The following is a 22,059-nucleotide window of genomic DNA, read 5'->3' as shown; positions in this document are numbered from 1 at the left end:
CACTGGAATTACCATTTAGCAAAATGTCCCTCACGAATTTAGATTCTAATTAGGCAGCCTGTACTCGTATATCTTCCTCTTAATGGGGAATTCCTATAAATAAAGACCAGATATATACACACACTGTTTTGGTGTCACGTCAAGACTATACTTACAGAAGATAATGATATGGTGCAGGCAGTGAGGTTCAGCTGTACTACCTCAGGGCTTGTCTTGAACTTCAGAGTGTGACAGCAGGATTGCGGCTATGAAAAGCCAGGCAGGGAGAAGAATCTGTCTGTAGTGAGGCCCGTTAGTCCAGGCCTCAGTATGTCCTGAAGGTCAAAAACAATTTAAGGGGGTCTCTTTGAGAGGATAATGGCGATGGTAAATCAAAGCAACGTGTGCCACATAAGGGTGATTTACATCACCTCCTATGGCATGTGGATGTTTCTCTTAATGTTTCCTCTCAGTGGGCATCGATGCACTGGAGGCCACATTTCCCTCTCATCTTTCTGTCCACCGACTCATATGGAAGCGATAAACTTGTAGTGACTTTATCCTTTGAGTTCAAATGGATCTTGGGTGCTGCAAAATCTCTCCCTTATGTAACTTTGAATTTTGGGGGGGAAGACAAAATGCTCAGTCGTTTGATGAATTTACCAAAGTAGCTTCACCCTGTTCAGTTCTGACCCGAGGTTCTCCCAGATGAGTGACTGCTAAAGATCTAAGAGCGGTCTTTTAGGGAAGACCAGACAACGGAGCGTTACAGAGGCCCACGCAAGAGATGAATGCATTTCTTTGGTTTAGCTTCTCAAATTTCCCATTTTTGACATGATACCTATAACTCAGCAGAGGCATATTCAGATGTTTAAACATCATTTTTTTGTTCTGGAAAATTAAATCACACATTTAAAGTATCGTGCACCCTTGGAACAGGTGAACACTTTTTAGCTGCCACTATTTTTGTTAAGCTGTTAATGGAGTTGTCATTTTTGTGACCTTTCCCTCGTTAATAAGGGAATTAAGATAACAGCTGAGTTCACAACATCTCCAAAAAACCTTTTATGAAAAGACTCACCACTATAGTTATGTCCTCTTCAACGTAACATATTAGCCTATACTGAGTGCTGCACATTGTCATTGTGTTCAGGTGGTCAGCCGAGTAGCAGCGCAGCAGGGCTACGACTTGGACCTGGGTTATCGGCTCCTGGCGGTTTGTGCTGCCAACAGGGACAAGTTCACTCCAAAATCAGCAGGTAAGACCAGAGTTTTCTCCACCACCATCTCAGGCCATCTGGCCATGCTGGCCTGTCCGGGCTCAAAGTTCCAGACTTCATTTTTGGCAGCTATTCATGATACCCACCCTTTGCCACTAGACTGTAGAAGATGCTGATGCTCTGGACAAGTACACCAAACTGTTCACGAAGGCATTTCAAATGGTCATTTGCATGTTTGACTTCATGTCTCATATTTCAACTTTCTTGCAATGATGGTGTTCAATTACGCTGTCAGTGCTAAACAGTCCAACCATCTTTATTCTTTCTTGGTTTGCAACAAAAATGGCAGTGCTAAATACCTTTTCCTTTCTCACCATCACTGAATATTAAGCATTACCTCCTAATGCTGTGTTCACACCAGACGCGACGGCAATTATTCGCGCAAGTAGATTACATACAAAGTCATTGCGAAGATGGATCAGGCAATGTGAATGGCGTAACGCTTCATTCGCTCTAGTTGAAATATTTGAACTTGAGCGAAATATTTGTGCGACGCATTGTCACGGAAGCCAATTAGCGTTGAGATCCTCCCTGCGTCACCGTCGTCAAATGTCCTGACGTTGTATCAGAAATTGAAGATAAAACTATTGCCTCTGTATGTGGGCACCACAAGCTCTTCGACACGAGTTGCTATTTGTTTCGTGGCCGGGCGCGAAAAATGTACATTGCGTCCGGTGTGAACACAGCACTACAATATCTGCATAAACTCTCACTTCTTCATGTCACATCTCACTTCAAAACTTGTTCACAAAACAGAGAACTACATCTTTATTTGTTTCTCCATTGATTTAGACAAAGGAAAGTCCACACAGCAGGGTGATGAGTTCCAGTTTTCATACATCTCCGTCATCTCGGTACAATGATAGATTATTGGGACAGATGTGGACTGCTAAATGTTGTCATCGAGCTGGCACAAAGAGTGTGCTGAGTTGCAGCAGGAATGAAGATGTATTGGCTGTCAGCAGCTCAGAAGATAAGAGGAATATTTTGTGCTCTTCTTCAGTTGTTTTGATTGGTGGTCTCCACCTGTCTTGGGTTACGAAGAAAACGGGGATGTGCAACTGCTTCTGTGCGCCTAGCCTCTATGCTGAGCCGCCTTAAATCGACCTGAACATAAAAGTCTGGGTCACATATTGTTTGAATTTTCACTTGTGTTTTTTTCTGATTTATGGAGTTCAAGGTTTTATATTTTGTTATATGAGGCTTCAAATCATGCAGTGTCACTCTTGTGTCAGCCACAGCAGGCAAATCGTTCTCTTGCCTGCAATTAACTTACACCGCCAAATGTTCTAATTCTACTTAATCCTAAATCAAATCGCAGGCCCTACTTTGTGGGCTTAGATAAGATTGCCAATTGATTCTCTGTCTAAATAATTTCCTGTAACAGCAGTCAGTTGGAAAGCAGCAAGTACTCAAATCTAGGCAGCATCCCAAAGTGCATTTCATGGACAATTATGTACCTGCATATGCATAAATATTATGAGACTGGAGGCCTGTAAATGGAGAGATGGGGGTCAGTGGAAGCCACTGCAGTGGTATTCTTCTGTGAAGCTGTGTGTGGAGGCCCAAGTCGAGGATGTTGTTAAGACGGAGAGAAAGCCCGCTCTGGCCGCCAAGGGAGATGGCTCCTAAACGACACTCCCCCAGGGCCCCAGGGGCAAGACCCGCTCCCCGACATCCAGCGGGGCCGTTGCCGAGCGACAGGGTAGGGAGCGAGTCACATGATGGGGGCCGAGAATGGCGGCAGCAGGTCAGCCATCCAACCACAGAGACAGACGGGTCAGTGTCTGCCGTTCACTGGGGAGACTTTTGAGAGCCTTAAAGAGCCAAGACAAATCTGACATGCTAGATTAGGTCTGTGTACATTGGTGAATTTCATGTTTGATTAAATACGGCATAATGTTATTCCAATGATAATTCATTCAGACAAATCTCACAGATTTCGCTCAAGCTGATGTGTCTGCTCAGATCTGAAACTCTCAGCTTTGTTTGTCAAAACAGTGTGACAGTCCACCATTTGTTCCTTATAGGCTTTTTTTTTTAATGTTGTTGATAAAGACAGAAAGAAAATACACCACCTTATATTTGTTCCTTATCTCTGCTAACAAAGGGGCCAAACCCAAGGAGTCTTCGTAGCAGAAAAAGTCTCCAAGGAGCATTTGAAGCCAAATCTCCACTCTCACAATCACTGGCCCATTCAGTCACGCCATGCGTCTTGTAATCTGCTCTGAAAATCTAGGTTGAAAGAAGTGGCAGTGGGGAAAAGGGAAAAGGTCGAGTTCTGGTGGTTGTGAGCGGGGCGCTCTGCCACAGAGGACATTAGGCCAATGGATGAGCGCTAATAAGTAAATCAGATTTGGTGTCCCATTTTAACCGGGCCTAACGTGTCTTGGCTCTGACACGCGGCGCGGTGGAACTGTTACGTTTCTGTTATGTCATCCGAATTCCTCCGCTGAACATGGGGGGAAATTGTGCTGGGGGCGGAGCTGCAGGAGAAGGAAATCAATGTTCACAGTCAACTTACAGCTGAAACAGGTTGTAGCTTTGGCAAATTGGTTCATCGTGAAATGTTCCCAACAGTTTAATGTATTAGTTTTATTTCTGAGAAAAAGCTTAGAAGTGCAAAACCCAAAGAAATAGACCCCGGATCCTAATGACACGTTTATTTTTTTCCTGAGGAAAAACTTCATTATTGCAGCCTATTGATTGTATCAGTCAGCATACGTATCTGGATTTCAGCAAAGTGAGCACTTTGGACATGAGATGCTTGTTGTGTGTTAATGATGTTGTTGTATTAAATGCCTCTCCAGCAGCGTGGAAATAGAAAACTCCACACACACTCAGTAGTGATCTCTTTAATTGATTTACTTAGGGTTTTGGCCGGTTGTAGTCCTCCTGCCTTTTTGTAAGCGGCCCTCAGTGCCGAGGCAGACCTGGGGGAGGGGCGTCTGTCTGCCAGTAGTGACCTCTTTGTGAATGAGATTAGCCTGCTCTATTAATCCGCGATTACTTGGGACCGTCTTACCGCAGGGCAGAGCCTCACGCGTATAGTGCTGTGGCGGCGGCATCCGGGCGCGGAGATCACTCGCCCCGGTGTGGATAAACTCATCATCCTCCCCTCTGTGTCCATCACAGGGTTACATTACAAGGCCTTTTTCATCCAGCGTCACACCCCCTCCGTGCTCGGCCGCAGTGGCTCACTCTGGCTCTACGGCGTCGACAAAATACTTCTAGGGTCCGAGTAACACATTCCCAATTGTTTTGCGCTTCAGCAAGCTCTTGGAATTCCTCAGCTCTAAAGAGTGAAAGGAAGCACCAACTTCTAAATTGGGGGGGGGGGGTTAGCAGTCGGAGTTTTTCAGCTCCTCGAGCCGTTCACTCTCTCGTGTAACAGACCACAGGCTAAACTGAAGCTATTCAGCACATAATTAGTTGGGCTTCGGCTCGCACTCTGTCAGACCCGGTCGTCTTTACGCTTGTTTCACACACGCAGAGCCCAGTTCAAACAGCAGACAATGGCCGTTGTAGTCGGAAGTGTCAGCATGTGTTTAGCTGTTTTGCCGTTGGGAGTTTTAGGAGATTTCAGAAGTTGGTTTCTCAATTTTTCAACAATTTCAAATACGAAGGAGCGTGAGTGAGCCCGCGTAGGCGGGGATGTTGTGTTTGTTTTGCGTTTGTAGTGTGACCACCTGCTTCATACTATGGAAAATCCATTGATCATTATTCATCATAATGGTTGGCAAAGATGCAGTTGAACAGTTGAATAACCTTCTGCAATTGGTTTGTGAGGCAGAGCATGTTCAAAAAAAGGGGAAGAATAAGATGGTGTTGCTTAAGATGAGCATTTTCCAAGTTTTCCATAAAACTCTAAAAGCTAGCGTGCAAATATGATGTACATTTTGTCTAAGCTGCAGCCTGAAGTGCTGATCATACAGCAGCTTTTACCAAGCCTTCCAGTGAAGTGGTGCTCATGACGCAGAGGTCAGATATGTTGCCACTGAGCTGTGGAGAGGTCGCAGATTCTACTACACACACACACACACACACACACACACACACACACACACGCACACACGCACGCACGCACACACTGAGATCTGCAGGCTGTAATTTTTCTTCCCAGAGCTTTCCACACCAAAATGTTTTGTCTCTTCTCCTGGTGAACTTCAACATATGGTTTAGCCGTGGCTTTTTTACTAAATAGAGAATAACGCCGAGTCTAAAAACACTGTTGGTGGCCTGGACCTTGTGTGACTGTAAGCGGTAGTTGGATTAAACTGATGACTGTGTTTAAGAAATAAACACGCATTAGTTAATCAGATCTCAGGGTAGATTTAAGACGGAGTTGGTTTCTGCTGCAGTAGATCCAATCTACTGCATAAATGTATAACTGTATTTAGTCTTGTTGAGTCTGCGTCTTCTTTAGTGGAGCTTCATACATAATTCATACATAATAATCCCTATGTATCCTCCTCAAAAATAGATTTTCTAAATCAAATGAGTTGATATACGCGATTCATTCAATTAAACCGCTGAATCCTGATTTCCTACTTAACGTTGCTCCTTGAACTTTTTTCGAAAATTTGAAAAATACAGCAACATTTTAATGAAGTTACTTTATTCTAACCCGAGCTGCAATATTTTTTACAACATTTCACTGTTATCTTCAGACTTTTGGGTCCACACCAGAAGGAAAATAATACAGTTACCTGCACACCGTGAGTTTCTAAACTCGGAAACGCCGGAGTTCACGGGGTTAAAGTCTTACTGAGCATGGGCACCTGATTCGTAGAGAGATTTGAGTGTCACAGAAGCTGCACTGTGTCCACAATTCCTTTGTTTTACGCCATATAATCACTGCACACGAACAGTCTTTGAGCCAGCCATGATAGATGTGTTAACTCGCAGTGGGGTTGCAGAGCTGTAAGTCGCCCAAGCGCGCTCAAGGCTGATAGTAAATTCCAGGAGAGCAAACACGGACAGGAAAGACCAAGAGATAAGAGCCGTTCGGCTCGTCTGTCCTTCCTCCTTCCACTTGTACCAAGTATTGGGTCTGTGGCAGCAGGAGGTGATTGCTGGCATCTCCAGCCACTCTCTTCATTTACTGTGCAGCGGATGTTTTGCATATTAAAATCAATTTACATTCTGCCTCTTAATTAAGTGCTTATTGTTGTATTTTAGCCACAAATGAGTTGCACTAATTTAACACCTGAGTTGACTGGCTGCCGCAGAGTGCAAGTGTTTTTTATTTGCGGATGACAGTGGATGCTGCCGACTGCCTCAGGTGGTGTGTGTCTACCCGCAGTTTACATGTTTTATAGGTGTGTAATTATTTATCCAAGAGCTGACTCGGGCTCGTGTGAGCTGATAGACAAATGTGGTCTAATTGGTCCCCCCCCTCTCAGATTCCAAGCCTCTGCACATGGAGGAGCCACAATACCCAGCCTCCCTGCTCCCCCTCCCTCCCTCTCCTCCCCGTCCTCCATGCCCCTTAATTACAATGAGTAGTTTGATGGATTAAGTCGACTGTATGCAAAGACAAGGTTTCGATGGGGCTGAAATCACCGCTTCATGTACCCACCTGAGCCGCCGTCTACCGTCGCACCTCTGCAGGACCTGCGGTGCACAACATCTCAAATGTAGCTTTGACTGAATTGATTGAGGCGTCTTTTTTACTCGTTGCTCTGGACCCGGGCCAAGATACAGGCTGTCTAGCACATTAGGCACCACCCCCCTTTGCAAGTTTGAAATGTGAGCTGCCTGCATTTTTTTTCCCTCCTCTCCTCCCCTCCCCTCCCCTCCTCCCCTCCCTCTCTCCCTTCTGGCGAAGTGGCTGTGGCTGCTTCTGTGTGATGTGTGTATTGGGAGAGCAAGCAATGGATCACTAGACAGAAAAAGAAGATACATCAATAACAGCTGCATACATCCGAGGTGAGGAGATAAGCATTTGGTTCTCTCTCTCTCTGCCTCTCTGCCTGTCCTCTCACCCACTCTCTCTCTCCCCCTCTCCCCCCCATGCCCCCAACCCCCACCCCCTCCCCCCCCACCCCCCACCCCCCCTCTCTGTCTTTAACCCTTTACTGCTGCAGAAGCCGGCTCCCAATATTGCTAAATTATTTGTGACTGAACCTACCTTTCTTCTTCTTTGACCACACTCGTGTGTCCTCCTCTTTTTTCCTCATAGCTGTTAGTGCTGTGTGAAGTTTCCTTTTTTTCTCTCTCTCTCTCTCTCTCTCTCTCTCTCTTTTTTTTTAACAGCTTATCCCTGTTTTCCCTCTCATTGTCTCTGGGGTATTTGTTGCTTGAGTGCAAAGAAGCCGGTGGCAAGTACAGCAGGAGCCCATTAGCAATGACTCCATCTGTGATTGGTTTTGCCTGCAAAACAGAGAGAGCAGTCATGAATAATTGATGCGTATTGTGCAGTCAGTCACTGGACACGCAGGGAGAGAGGAGAGGAAAGCGGAGAGAAGCTGCTGCCCTGAGACACCGAGGGAAACAGGGGGGGGGGGGGGGGAATGTTAGAGAGAAGAGAGGAAGGTGGGAGGGATAGAGAGACACAGGGAAAGAGCTTTAAAATAGCTGCTGGCTTCACTAGTGCAGAGATTAAGGCGGCCCGGTATCGCCCTTTGTTCTGCTGTTGCAGATTCATGCTCCAAAGTCTTTCTACGCACAGGTCCCCCTTTTCTTTTTCCTGTGAAGTGGAGAGTGAGCAACGAGCGAGAACATTGCTGGAGTTAGCCTGGTTGAAATGCGGGTGGCATTTTAGACGGGGGGCGGGGGGGTGGGGGGGGGGGGGGTCGGTGCCACAGTGAATAGGACGTAGCTGCGAGGCTGTAAGCTGTCAAGAGGAGGAGACAGGAGTTAAAGGAGAGTGTGTTTGCAGGGGGTGTATTCAGTGTCACAAAGGGACGCCGCCGCCGCTGAGAGGAACTTCATATTATTTCGTCCCCGGGGAGGCGTCAGACAGGGGGTTGACTCCTGCATTGCTAGGTGCGGGCGGGCGCCCTGCCATGTCTTAAACTACCGGAATGGGGTCTGACAGTATGACGAGTGCCTCGCAGTGCCCCGCGTGATGGAGCTGCAACAGCTGACTGCTGCGTTTGACCCACTTACAGCTCACACAGAAGGGGTCAAAATGGCCTTGATTATCTCTCCGAGTTGCGCTGACCTACTTGAGGCGGCGTTTTCCGTGAGACTCTTGGCAGTTTATCACACCCACTCCCCTTGGTGCCACACAGCACAACCAGCCAGGCTCACTGCAGAGACACGCACAGATCCCCCCCCCCCATGTAGGAATTCACTGCTTTTAGTTGAGTCATTCAGTGTTGCTTGTGGTCATCTTGTCCTCTGCTGAGTTTATTGTTTTTTTTATTTTTTAATTTACAGCATTAAGATGCTAACATGCACCTGTTTAGTTGATGAATACTGCTACCACAAGTCTATGTTAAGATATGAGTATCAAGGACTATATGTCCGTGTGCTCGCTCTATCATTCACAGCAGTAGGATTTTAATGATGACACGGAGTCGGAGCAAAAAAAAACACTATTCTGCATCGTTTGTCCGTGTGCTGAGTATGTTTCACTCTTTCACCTAAAATCTCCAACCCAAGCTCACGTCGTTAGGTCACAGTGACTTTACAGACCAATGACTAAGAGAGAAGAAAGATTTTAATTTATTCTGACAATTTATTCCACTTTGACTTCGGTTCACCCTTGAATCCGAGCGCACCACAGCTCACCGCAACCTTTTCAGAAAACAAAAGATTTCTCCGACTTATCTCACTTGAGAATCATATTCTGGTGATGTTGGTTTCCTTGGTATTCGCTTTTCCTTTTTCTCCTCCCTGACAGGGATTTCGTTTAGCTTTGCAGTTAAGTACCAGTTTGGGCAATTGCTCTTTTTTTTTCCTCCTAAAATGTGTCTGAGGGACAGTTCCCAACATGCAAAGACAAGAGACGTTTTGCAACCGACGTTGTGTCAACAATTACAACAATTCTTTACTGTTGTTTTGTCATTTTTAATGAATCACTTCTCTGTATCTGTATCTGTATTTTTTTCCCCCCACCAAGTTGTGAGATTGCTACAAGCGCCTCTGCCTCCTTGTTGTTCTACATTGAAAGTCTCAAGAGTGGCAATCGACAGCGGTCAAAAGGAAGAAGACGTCAGTGGGAGCTCTGTTATTTGATCTTAATCTAAGATCAATACCATTGCTGAAAAGTAGATGTCAGAGCGTCGAGCCGTGGAAAGAGCCTCACTTGATCTAACTACCTTCTGCAGACAGGGAGTAAAGGTCTTTGTACACGTGTTGTTTGCACTGTCTGCTGCACAAGGCAGTGAAAAGATGCTTTTAGAGAGACGCTCCTGTAAGTGATTTCCAGTGGTGGCACATTAAAGGGGCATGAAGTCCCATTAATAGAACTTAATTAGTCCTTCACAGGCCTAAGGCACAAGCCCCCCCCCCCCTCGTGCAAACATAAACCCACCTTTCTGTACCTGCGAAGATTAACTGCTGAAACAACATGACGTTTTCCATCGTAGCACTTTGATCAAAGCTGGGTTACTGCTCGGCCAAAGGGCCGCGTGTACATTCAAGTGATTGAGAAGAGTGTGTTCCATAATCAACAGGAAAACAATAACTAATAATGGTATTACTTTTCCTTGTGCCAGAAACGCCTGCATTCCATTAGCATTGTTCCACAATCCTTATATTATCGTCATTTTGTACCAAAACTTTAAAAAGTTTTCTGTTTTAATTCCATTATGTCCATGATTTTAGTTACTTTAAGTGTTGTACAGTGCTCATTCTCTCCTCTCCTTCTTCTTCTCCTCCGTAAGTGTCTTGTTTGGAAAGTCTGTGAATTACAACCTGATATAGTTCTCAACCGTCCAGTCACCTCATACGTCTTGTTTGGACGAGGGAGCAACTCAGAAAATCAAATGTCTTGTTGTCCATTCACTCAGTATCTTAGAAATGTTTGTGAAGTCCAGTAAAATGTAAAATTTGAACCCTACAGAAACCAGCTGCTGCAGGAGGTGTCAGTCTGACTCAGGTACTCGCTGTGTGTTGAAAGTGCTGCACAGTAAACTCATGAAACACTGGCTGAACCCCACCAACCATCCCCATCACACTCCGCAGATTATGTCTTCACACTGAACCGTGTCGACATACTGTACGTGGAATGACATCCGATGTGCTTTTTGGTTGGTCATTTAGAAAAAGACAAAAGAAAGAAAAAAAAAGCTCCGTGGCTGCTGTTGTGTTGTCTGTTTTGAGTTTTACAGTGTGAAGCATGTCACACGTTGTTGTTTTATCATCTTGCCTGCGGTCATAATTCACTCCGATGCTCTCGGCTGTTCATCGAAGGCATTGTAAATCTCAGTTTCAACCTTGTTCCTCTCGGTGATTTGCATGCACCACCTTTTCATTTCTGTGAAACAGCAGTTAGTAAGAGTTGTGAACAAACCTTACGTCCTCGTCAGAAGAAAGTGATGAGACGTTAATGATCGCTGTGAGGAAACTGGGACAGCAAGCGTAATTGAGAACGTAGCAAATTGGATGTTATTTACAGTAAACATGTGCAAAAATCAATATCAGTTTCAGTACTTGGCCATTTTATATAGAAAAGCAAAACAAAAATTTGGAATATACAATAATAAGACAGTATAAAATAGTGTTTATCGCGAGGAATCTTTCTTTATTCAAATTCTGATCTCTTGCACATATGGATGACTCTAATGAGCCTAGAGGGGAGCCGGGCCCCGACCCCGGGCTCCTCCAGTGTCTGTTCCTACTGTACTTCTGAGGGGAGGCGTTGACGCCAGGCCCACTGTGAAAAGGTCACAGGTGAATCAGCCACCAGCGTATGCCGCCGTGACACAACCTTCCCTGCCCAGCACCCTGAGGTGGGCACTAGCCTGGGCACATCTGCTCTGTGACTAATTAGTATCATTGTAGACACGGGCTTAAGACCGGGCCTTCATTAATAGCAGCCTGTTGCTCGGGGAAACAGTCTGGCTCCCATAAGCCGCTTCTTCGCAGGTCTGCTCGTCTTGATAATCTGGTTGCGGAAGTGTGCCGGTGCTCAGTGTGAAAGGTCATCGTTTTAGAAAATCTGAATTCACAGTTCTCGTTCTGATCTATCTCGTCCACGGTATAAGATTTTACTTTGTTTTGTGTTGATCAATTGAGGACTGGACCCGTGTTTTTGCAAGTTTCGGCTGCTAAATTGCAAATCATGTACAGTCTACATTTACGCCGACCGTTTTCAAATGCGTGCCGTCCAGCTTTAGATTCCTTTCATGTATATTTCCATTTCAATTTCCACTCATTTCTATCCACTATGAAAATAAGATTGCAAACCCTTGAAATTTAAGTTGAGCAAGTTATTAATATAGCTTGTATAAAACCATAACAGCAGCTTAAAACAGGAAGAAGCTAAACTTAAAACAAGGGAAAAGGACAGAAGAGTCAAATATCAGAGTGAACCTTGAGTCACAGTAAGATTATCTCTATAGCTGTTTACAGACATGATCAGTCAGTTCTTATGGTTCCCACGTTTATCTGTGTAGCAGCTGTAGCCCTGGCAAGAGCTGTTTTCAGACATGCACTCGAATCTTTCAGGAACAGAGGAATGGTAGGAAGAATATATCACAAATCTAAAACACAGTGGCATGCTTTGTAAAATCTTTAGCCACTATGTTAAATGTTTGGATGTTCTGACAGTGTTGCCAGATTTCAGGCCCTGAATTAAGACATAAAAGATGTAGGTTTGGACAGTTGTGCTCCCAATCAGCTTACTGTAGCAGCGTACAGTAACAGATTGAAGACCGAATGTTGGTCGGGGGAGATGTTTGGCTTTAATGCGCAAGGAATTAATTCTCACCAGGGGGTGAAATGCTATAGATTTCCACCTTTGTGCTTTACAGGGACAATGTGTGGCATGCCCTGTTTTTAATAAAGAGATTTGTTTGCATGTGCCTAGAGAGATTATCTTTTTGAAGCACCGGCCTGCTTGGGCGAACGTTGGTTCCTACATAACCATGACCAAGAATGATGAGATCTGACAAAAAATAAAATCATCTTGAGATTGTAGCATGTGTTGAAGCTTGTTCCAGTTCAGTTGGTGCCAAGAAGATTCCTCAAAGATATAAAAGATTATCCTCATCTCAAATTTGGAAAGACATATTGTATTTGAGGATTCATTTCTTATCTTTGACATATTTTACTTTCCTTTTTTTTCTGTGCGTGTGTACATACATAGAAATTTGCATCACAACGTGGTAAGCCGGGTATTTTAACACTGAAGGTATTATGACACCCCAAGTGGGATGTTCAGAGGAATAAGGCACAGCTTTCATATCTTTCAGCAATATAATGTTTAGAGGTTTTTGGTTTTGTGTAATCAGCGACCAAGAAACACCAAATCCATTTTCTGTTTCTCCTTGTGCCGCTTGCCTCCACACGGCCACATATGCTCGTGGTCTCAGTAAAACCTTTTTGGCATGAGGCCAACTGTGCCCCCCCCCCCCTCCTCGCTGGATGGACATGGCACGACATTGCGGCCATGTGGCCAGCAGGAGGCTGCATTTAAGCCGGGGCAGCTCTGAAATGGGCCATAAAACCCAGCCAGCAAGTCTGGCTCCCCATGAGGCAATGGGCCTAAGTACTCATTGACAAGACTCCAACATCACTGACTTCCCAGAGAGAGAGCAGCAGAGGAAATAATGCAAGAAGAGAAAAAAGAGAAGCAGCGGACAAAGATGAGGTGCAGAAAGGAGGCAGCTGTCTGGCCTAGATTGTTAGATAGAGGCAGACTGTTTCATAGCTGTTATTGCTAATGCTTTCAATCCACAGTATGAAGCTGTTACATTCTCCACTTTCATTGTTTGTTTTGTTGCTTTAAGCTAAAGATGCATTTCTGCCCAACTGCCTATATTTGTTTAGGGACACCGAGGGAGAAAATGCTACACGGCAGCCATGACATTCACATGTCGCCACTTCACACACCCCTCCCACTTCATCAGCTTTTTTTCAAGTGCATCGCTCACCCTGGACCATGTCACAGAAATGACGCACCTGGCCTTTAAAAAATCTTCGTAACCGAGCTAATGAAGTCAGTTTTACAGACTTGAGTTTTACAACACCCAGTTCGCACTTGCTCCCATGCCGAGGTGATGGAGAGTTGAGGGCGTGACCGACGAGGTCAAAACGCGAACCGTGTGTTTAAAGACCCAACGTGTCCCTCCGTTCTGGCAGGTCCGCGACCTGTTTTGCCTACGCACTGTACTCGCCTTTGGTGAGAAAGTGATGCGTGATGGACGAGTCGCTTTCATTTCATTATCAAATTGGCAATCGATGAATAATTTGTGGCATCTGTGCGGAGACAAAGAGCGGTCTGATGGCTGCCAGGTGGGCACGCATGTGGAGAGTGTGGCTGAGAGCCGTGAGGCAGAGTGGGAGATGATTTACAACCCGGCCTGTAGTTTGCGCGTACACGGGATAGTTTGGCACCGGGCAATGTCATAGCAACCAGTTTTACATATAGCTGTATTTTACACTATGAGGTAGATCCCTACAGTTCCCGGAGGCCCGCTACAAGTGAGGAATTCTTTGGCTAAAACTAAATGTGGTTTCTTTGCGTGGCCTCTCAGGTGCTTCCAGTAACCAGGGATACTAGAGCTGCCTATACCCTTATTTTAATTGACTTTGGCCTGCAGGAGGCTTGTGTCCATTCAAACCTCTCTGGCCAGAGAGAGAAGGGGGAGGGAGAAACCAAGAGTGAATGGCTGCAGCTCCCTCAGTAACTAAAGAGCGCAGCCCACTAGAGACGTTCTTGTTAGTTTGCTCTTGGTTCTTTGTTCTCCTTTCAGCCCTTCTGGCTAAATGTCTTCAAACAAGCAGCCCGGGGGGGTCGTGATTCTTTTCTCGACAGGTTAACAGCAAAAAAATTGGAGCTGGCTGTTACGGTTCAGTCTGCGGGAATAATACGCGAGGGTAGCGCTGCTGATAAATGTCAGTGTGGTGGTGTGATGGCGGCACGTGTACTGTACGTCTGTGTGGACGTTAGTGACCGAGCCATGTGGGACGAGGCCAGGTGGGAGTCCACGGTTGACAAGGGCGCAGGTGTCTATTAGATACAGGGCAGGGAGGGAGGGACGAGGTGGACGTGGAGGGAGGGGGGGTCATAAGAGTTCTTGGCATCAGCCTTACCTGCTGCCTCCCCTGCACTAAACAGAGAAAAAGAGAGGGAATAGTAGCCATGCATGTCATGTTTTTTAAGGTTATCCTTTCCCACAGGTTGTTCTCGCTTCCCCCCTTCAGTCACTATTCATCATGGTTAGCGTTCCGCGTTCCGCACGCCCAAGTTACAACAAAATTTTGACTTGATTTCTGCCTGCAACACAAATGTAATGGAGGTGAAAGGAATTTTATTTGTCAAAGTGTTGAAAAATGTATCTTGAAGCGGAGCCTCCCTGGCTTCGGCTCAGCCGTAGAACACGTTGTCAGTTTTTATTGGGACTATTCCTTTGGCGAGATGGATTTATAGTTGACACAAGATAATAACGGGAGTCTCGGGCGTAGATTCCTGACGCACCTGTTGTGATTTATCACCATCACAATAGCAGACGGATATACTGTTAACTACCCTCGCCACAGTGACTGTGCCAGTTCTTTCAGTTGGGCTGCCTTGTGATGGGAGTAATGGTGGGAAAGTCCGCCTTGTTTCGTGGTGGACAGAGGGTTTGCGGAGGAGATGACTTTATACTCGATGTGTATTTCTGAAAAGGAGAAGACTGACCAGTCACGGTTTCCTATGGTCTTCAAGTTTATATATGTAGCAGCTATAGCCCCGGAATTTTGGGTGCGAGTCAGACACGTTAACATCATCATCATCAACACGCCTCCTGTAAATTTTCCCGAGATTTTCCTGCTGTATTTGTCACATGGGCTCACATGGACATTTTTTCTTGAAATTCTACTAGTGGGTTGGCAGGAAAAAGAAAAGAAAATATCGTAGTGTATCAAAGGACAGGCAGAAATCCTTTAGACCGATATCTGAAAACATAGACAAGACAAAATGACACCATTGCAGGTAAATTATAATTTTTTTTTGTAATCTAGAAGTCCTGTTATTTTTGCCAGAGCAATCTGGAATCAAGCGCTCTGATCAGCTCAGTTCATCTCATGTGCGTGCAGTGAAAGGTGGCGTGGGGGGAGCGTCATCATTGGGAAGAGCATTGAACAACTGTCAGGGATGCCGTCCGTGTCATTTGTCATGTCCCCCCGGGCTTTATGACAGAGGGCGAAGCCTGAAGCTGCAGGCCCGGCTCTCCTGAACCACCCATCTTGTCCCAGCAGATGCATTTACCGCCCTTCGCCATGGCTGACCATCAGGCTGCTGCAGCTGAGCACCAGAATATCAATATGGCTCAGACTCGACCGGGCCCCGGGGACCATCTACAAGGCAAACAGAGAGGGCTCCTCTCCTTATGGAAGACAGAGAGCAGTGGTCGCTAGGGAGACAAGTGTAAACAGGGTAGAAAGATGCTCTGCGGCACCAAACGGCTCTTTGATTCACTCCAGACAGAGTCGCCGTCGCCGTCGCCGTCGCCGTCGCCGTCGCCGTGGTCGTGATTTGGACGAGCTTCACCTGAGACGATTATCTCCAGTTTTGGCTCTTGTCAGGGAGGGACCCAGACGAGTCTATTGAAGGGCCGCCGTCTGTGGGAGGAGGAGAGAAGAGAGGCACTAATCCTTTTGTGCTCATCATCCACACTGTCCTAAGAGACGTTTTGGGTGAGGGAGGGAGGAGATGAAGAAGGAGGAGGAGGAGGAGGGAGAGACAGTGAGGAGCAAAGGGGTGGGCTGTTCCTCCTCCCGTCACATGAAACCTGAAGTTTATCCCCGGAGTCAATGACAGAGTGCCTCTCCTTTAAACAGTTTGCTGCTCAGTGGAGGTGGTAATTTTGTGTGGTGATAAGCCCTTTATCTAATGGTGGGGAAGAATAATTCCTCTTCAAGTGGCAGCGCCGGCGCTTCCCTCTCTCCGTGTTTCAACGCAATGTTGCTGTTGTTTTTTGTCCCGCGGCTGTTGATGTCGGCCTCAGCGTGAAAGCGAGCGCGTCGCCCCCTTCGCCAGGCGGCCTCGCCGGGCCACAGTTGAGCGATAAATTGTGGAGACATGTTTATCAACACAGAAGAAGTGCAAGTTACCCCTTGTTTGAAGAGAATAATGGGACATAATTGAGCTGTAACATGCTGGCTGGTCGCCAGGCCCTTGAATTGAAAACTCTCTCCATCAGAAGGGGGTCCGGGGAGAGGGGGGGGGCGGCTGTTAAAACACTGTAGGACGTTCTCAGATAAATGTGAAACTCTTAGACCTATTAGCCATGCTTGGACCCAGTTTAATTAAAACTGAGCTGTAAATCTACGCATGTATCAGCGACTGCGTTGTTTTTTTGGGGGTGACGAGCACCTGAGAGGCCTTTTTTCTGTCCACCAAAAGCACAGCCGTCCGCGGTGAAGTCGGATCAGTCCTCTGGAGGAACAGCACAGCCTGTCTCCTGGCACCTGCTTGCCAAGAAGAGGAGGAGGAGGAGGGGGAGGAGGGTAGAAGGAGGAGGCGTGGGGACGAAAAAGAGAGAGAGAGAGAGAGAGAGAGAAAAAGAGAGGGAGAAGGAGGAAAAACCCAGCTGCCTCCGCGCCTGAGCCCCATGCTGCTTTTAAAGGAGTGGGAGGGAGGGGAGCGGGGAGCGGGAGAGAGGCAGGGAGACTGCTGGCACCATCTGTACATGTCTTTTGTATTCCAGCCCTCATCTTTACACAGAGCGGGGCTGGTGTGCTCAGTGTTCAAATGAAAAAAAAAAAAGGAGAGGAGGTGCCTTTCGGGGTGCGATGCTCCGAGAGGAGAAGGTGTGTGTTTGTGTACTGATGCAGAAATTCTGTTTTGTCCTCGGAAATTTGCCGCACTCGGAGGACACCTCGTGTCCTGTTTGTGTTCCCACTGTGTGTTTGTGTAAGCCCGTGTGTGCGTGTGTGCGTCAGTAGGCTTGTGCTCTGTTTGCAAGCACTTATGTGATGTGTGGTCAAATCTCTGGGTTGCCATGTTAGTGACGGGAGTCAGAAGCTTTTGTTTGTTCCTTCCTCCCATCAGCCCCATTAGCCTGATGCCTCCTCTCTCACTGACTCACTCAACCCCCCCCCCCCCCCCCCCCCCCCCCTGTGTAATATGTGCGGTGGCAGGTCGTCCTTGCATGTGGCAGCAGGGCGGGTGAATCTGCCTGCGAGGACAGCGTGCACTGTCTGCTGTCATATTGACGTGGCTTTCTGCGCGAACTGCAGCTGAAATCACCAGGCGCTCTGTTTCACCCGCCCTGCCCCTCCCTCCCCTCCCCTCCCTCCCCTCAGCCTGGAAGTGCTGTGAATCATAAGAGGAGGTGGCTGCCCTGAGCTTTGATTGAATCCACATTCCCCTTCTCCTCTGACGCCGCAGCAGAGAGCGGCTGGAAGGAGGCAAGGGGGAAGCGAGAGGAAAAGGAAGAGAGAGTCTTTTGTAGTTGCCAGAGTACAAAAACATACACTGCAGATGAAAAGCACATGATTCGATCGAATTCGCTCTGTGGTAGCTGCCTAACGGAGCGGTGGGAAGGGAGGCGGAGAGGAGGGAAGGGCTGCAGGTCCATCTGCAGGCCCAGAGTGAACCCTAGTGGCCGAGAGCAGCAGCTGCAGCTGGACCCCAGCTGATCGGTCACATTGCAGCATAAAGGTGTCACCTTTTGTTTGATGCACCAACAGGGATTTTCCTGCAAAGCCATCTTGCTTTCAGCGAGCAAATTAATCAACTTCATCGGCAACGCATTTAACAGGCGTTTGCCTCTGCTTTGATATTTAACATGGGGGGGGGGGGACATGTTCGACAAAGTTGTCAAGTTTTCCAGGGCAAAATGTTGCACACTGCAGTTCACTTTTGGTTTAGTGTTCCCGTTCCTCTTCTGAAAGTGCGAAGAGCTTAGTTAAAGTTCTTAAAGGTTAAAGCGACGTAAACCAGCACATGAGCAGAACAAGGTTTTATTTGTGTGAAGTAAAAAACTAAAACATTCTAATCTAAACTAAAAATCAAGGACACAATGCTGTCTGGAATGTAGCCTTACTTTTACTAAGCAGATAATATGAAAAGTGAAGGTTCATTTAAAATTTAGTTTTGGAAACGTTTTACATATTTTCCATGGCCTATGAGATGTTTAATATTCTTGTACAGTACTGAGTGACTGATACCCAACTCACAGTGGAGGTACCTCATCGCAGGACTCCCTCGCTGGTCACAGGGTATTCAGTTCATGCACTATTTAGTTTGCTTTTCAATTCTCCATGCAGTGTAGCTCAGGCGCTTCTGTTCCTAAGTGTTTGTTTCACCTCCCTCCTGCTTTCACTCAACACATTTTTGCAGGTTTTTTTTGCAGTGTTTGCAGCGGAAGGCTGTTACCTCTGCATTTATTTCTCTCTGGAGTCGCTACAGCACCGATACACTTTCTTCTCTCCTCTCTTTGCAGCTCTCCTGTCCTCGTGGTGCGAGGAGCTGGGACGCCTCCTCCTCCTCCGTCACCAGAAGAACAGGCAGAACGAGCCGCCGGGAAAAGTGCCCATGCAGCCCCCCATGAGCTCCATGAAGCACGGCCTCTCACACGGGTCAGTGTTCACACTGCTGCACTTTTTGGCATGTGTGTGATGTTTGTTTGTGTGGGTGTGTGTGTGTGTGTGTGTCGGGTGTGTGAACCGACAGACTGGGCCCTCGGGGAAAGCCCTTCCTCTCCACATGAAGCCCAGTGTTCCTTATGGACCAGTGGCCAGACTAACTGCCAGACTTACTGCTTGTAGCACAGTCAGTGGGGGACAAACAGAACCTCCCAGATCCGAGTACATGTAGTTAATAATCACAACTCAGCGTTTGAGCATTTCAGGTCAAAGAGCTTTATGTTTCATTCAGCAAATGCAAATAAGCTCCCTGCAACCAAACTGTACGAATATTTGTGCAGCGAATATCTTTTTTTTGTCTACCTGATGTGTTTTTGTCTGTCCCCCGCAGAGATGGGTCTTTTCCCTACGACTCAGTTCCCTGGCAACAGAACTCCAATCAGCCTCCAGGTTCGTTGTCTGTGGTGACCACCGTCTGGGGCGTGACCAACACTTCACAGAGCCAGGTGAGGTCTCCGACCCGTCGCGTTTCTGTCGTTTTAAAATGTTGCTGCGGGTGGTTGTTGTGTTTTGTTTTTGTGTATTTGTGTGATTGTTAAGCAATGGAATGTAACTCTGAACTAATGAAACCCAAAGCATACAGTGATTAAAATTACTAGATTACTAAATATCTCTGTGTATCTACATCCAACAGGTGTTGGGGAATCCAATGGCCAGCAACAACAATCCCATGAACCCTGGGGGGAACCCTATGGGCCAGGGTATGTCTGGTAACAATCCAGGGATGAACTCACCTCAGTTCCCCGGGCCTCAGCAGCAGTTCCCCAACAAAGGCAACTCCAACCAGGCCTACATGCAGCAGGGCATGTATGGACGACCCAACTACCCTGGAGGAGGGGGCTTTGGTGGCAAGTAAGTGGACAGTGGATTAGTAGTGGTTAATGCATAATTACAACAACTTCCAAACGAACGTTCTCAGTTACAATTCTCTGACTCTTCCCACATTTTTTATAATTTGTTGCTTCCTTCATAGCTACCCAGGAGGGCCCAATGCTGGACCTGGTGGAATGGGCATCCCTCCACACTCCCGTCCTCCTTCGGACTTCACCCAGCCTGCTGCGGCCGCAGCCGCCGCCGCAGTCGCTGCAGCCGCCGCCACGGCAACTGCCACCGCAACAGCGACTGTAGCTGCCCTGCAGGAAACCCAGAACAAGGACATGAACCAATACGGACCGGTAGGCAAAGGCAAACAACTGATATCACCCGTGTGACAGTGTCTGTGTTCATAAGGGAAATGACTGCATTGGTGTGCACATCAAATATTATTTGGAAGTCAGTTTTATGCTCATTGACCTTGCCTGTCATTACCAAGCACCAATACAGGAAGCTGAGAGAAGTTGATTTAGGCTTATTGTTGAACAAGGCCAAATCCATTTAAGGGTGAATAATTAGCTCAAGTAGTAATGGAGCCAAATAGTACAATTAGCTTTAACAGAAGCGAACAAGCACACTTTTTTTTTTGTTCAGGGTTTAGAACATGTTTGTCTTTTGCTAGTTTGGTTTTCAGATTCTTAATTAAGCCCATTTGTCTTCCAGATGAGTTCCTCTTTCCAGATGGGACCGAACCAGGCGTACAACAGCCAGTTCATGAACCAGCCTGGACCCCGTGGCCCTCCGTCACTCCCTGGGAATATGGGCACAGGCATGAATGCATCCAACATGAGCGGACCCCCCATGGGAATGAATCAGCCTAGGGGCCAAGGCATGGGACCTTTTGGGGCCCACGGCCAACGGATGCCCCAGCAAGGCTATGCAGGACCCCGGCCTCAGAGCATGGGTATGCAGGGCATGAAAAGACCGTACCCAGGGGAGGTGAGTGGACATGAATTCAGAATTTGCACTGACCACATTTAGCTACTTTGCTATATGTTGAATATGTTTGTCGCCACTGCATGCACAGCCAAACTACGGCGGACAACAGTATGGACCAAACACCCAATTCCCTAACCAGCAGGGGCAATACCCCACGCCCAACGCCTCCAGGCCGCTGCCGTCCCCCAACTACCCCGGCCAAAGGATGCCAGGACAGCAGCTACAGGGCCAATACCCGCCACCCAGCGGTGCCATGGGCCAGTACTATAAGGTGCAGTATGATTGTTATTCTAAGGTGTAAACAGCTGTTTGGTACAAATAATTGTGGTCAGTTTGGAGAAGAATATAATTGAGATAATATTGTTGTTTTTTAAATTACAGCAAGAGCCACCTTTTAATGGCCAAACAAATAACTTCCCTGGAAGTGGATATCAGTACAGCCAGGGTAATTTGAATGGGGTAAGTCCGTTTTTTGCTTGATCACATGATCTTAGACTTGGTCGTGTCTAAGTTTGATTTACTAAGTGATCGTCTTCACTACAGCCACCAAGACCTGTGGGTAACTACCCTCACTCGCCGGTGCCCGGCAACCCCACCCCTCCAATGACTCCAGGAAGTAACATCCCTCCATACCTGTCGCCAAACCAGGATGTGAAGCCACCCTTTCCTCCTGACATCAAACCAAATATCACTGCTCTCCCTCCACCCCCAGGTCAGTAGCTGGTAAATAACCAAGGGAGAAAAAACGTGGTTTACTCGTTTAAAAGTTTGTGACTGTCTCACCGACACTTTCCTCCGCCCAAATAGCCAACCACACCGAGGAGCTGCGCCTGACGTTCCCGGTGCGGGATGGGGTAGTGCTAGAGCCTTTCAGACTAGAGCATAACCTGGCTGTCAGCAACCACGTCTTCCACTTACGGCCCTCTGTACACCAGACGCTCATGTGGAGGTAAAACTATATCAACTGAATCAACGTACAGTATATTTAAAGATATTCTGGGGGCACTTCATAACACAATAGTTTTTCTAAGTAGAATTTTATTTATTTTAGTTCTCCTGAAACTGTTGACATTTATCATCTTAAAGAAGTGGTTCAGCTCCTAAACACTAGTTTTCAGTAAATCTTCTTGATGGTTGTAGTCACTGTAATTTTTTTAAAGAGCAGGATAATGTAAGAGGTACTTAAAGTGGCAAAAGTTCTTGGGACTTAGTGGGAAAAATGCTAAAATATATA

At 46.8% G+C, this 22,059-nt stretch overlaps 1 protein-coding gene across 9 annotated transcripts in view; it reads left to right on the top strand.

Annotated features, from left to right (window-relative positions):
- Positions 1 to 22,059, top strand: part of LOC118287987 (zinc finger MIZ domain-containing protein 1-like) — a 133,887-nt gene that overhangs the window by 106,088 nt on the left and 5,740 nt on the right. For 5 of the 9 annotated variants that reach the window (XM_047327778.1, XM_047327780.1, XM_047327779.1 and 2 more), the window contains 11 exons: positions 1,133 to 1,238; positions 10,276 to 10,311; positions 18,812 to 18,947; positions 19,345 to 19,459; positions 19,648 to 19,865; positions 19,987 to 20,188; positions 20,550 to 20,825; positions 20,905 to 21,096; positions 21,207 to 21,284; positions 21,369 to 21,537; positions 21,633 to 21,774. In XM_047327778.1, the coding sequence (XP_047183734.1) occupies positions 1,133 to 1,238; positions 10,276 to 10,311; positions 18,812 to 18,947; positions 19,345 to 19,459; positions 19,648 to 19,865; positions 19,987 to 20,188; positions 20,550 to 20,825; positions 20,905 to 21,096; positions 21,207 to 21,284; positions 21,369 to 21,537; positions 21,633 to 21,774 (1,670 nt within the window). Of the gene's footprint in view, positions 1 to 1,132; positions 1,239 to 7,073; positions 7,191 to 10,275; positions 10,312 to 18,811; positions 18,948 to 19,344; positions 19,460 to 19,647; positions 19,866 to 19,986; positions 20,189 to 20,549; positions 20,826 to 20,904; positions 21,097 to 21,206; positions 21,285 to 21,368; positions 21,538 to 21,632; positions 21,775 to 22,059 lie in introns of those variants that run through there. The other 4 variants (XM_047327781.1, XM_047327782.1, XM_035613711.2 and 1 more) reach the window with 4 other exon arrangements.

Source organism: Scophthalmus maximus, chromosome 16, assembly GCF_022379125.1.
Source record: "Scophthalmus maximus strain ysfricsl-2021 chromosome 16, ASM2237912v1, whole genome shotgun sequence".
Classification (NCBI taxonomy): Eukaryota; Metazoa; Chordata; class Actinopteri; order Pleuronectiformes; family Scophthalmidae; genus Scophthalmus; species Scophthalmus maximus.
Note: the sequence above shows the minus strand (reverse complement) of the source record. Positions and strands in the feature narration are given on the sequence as shown.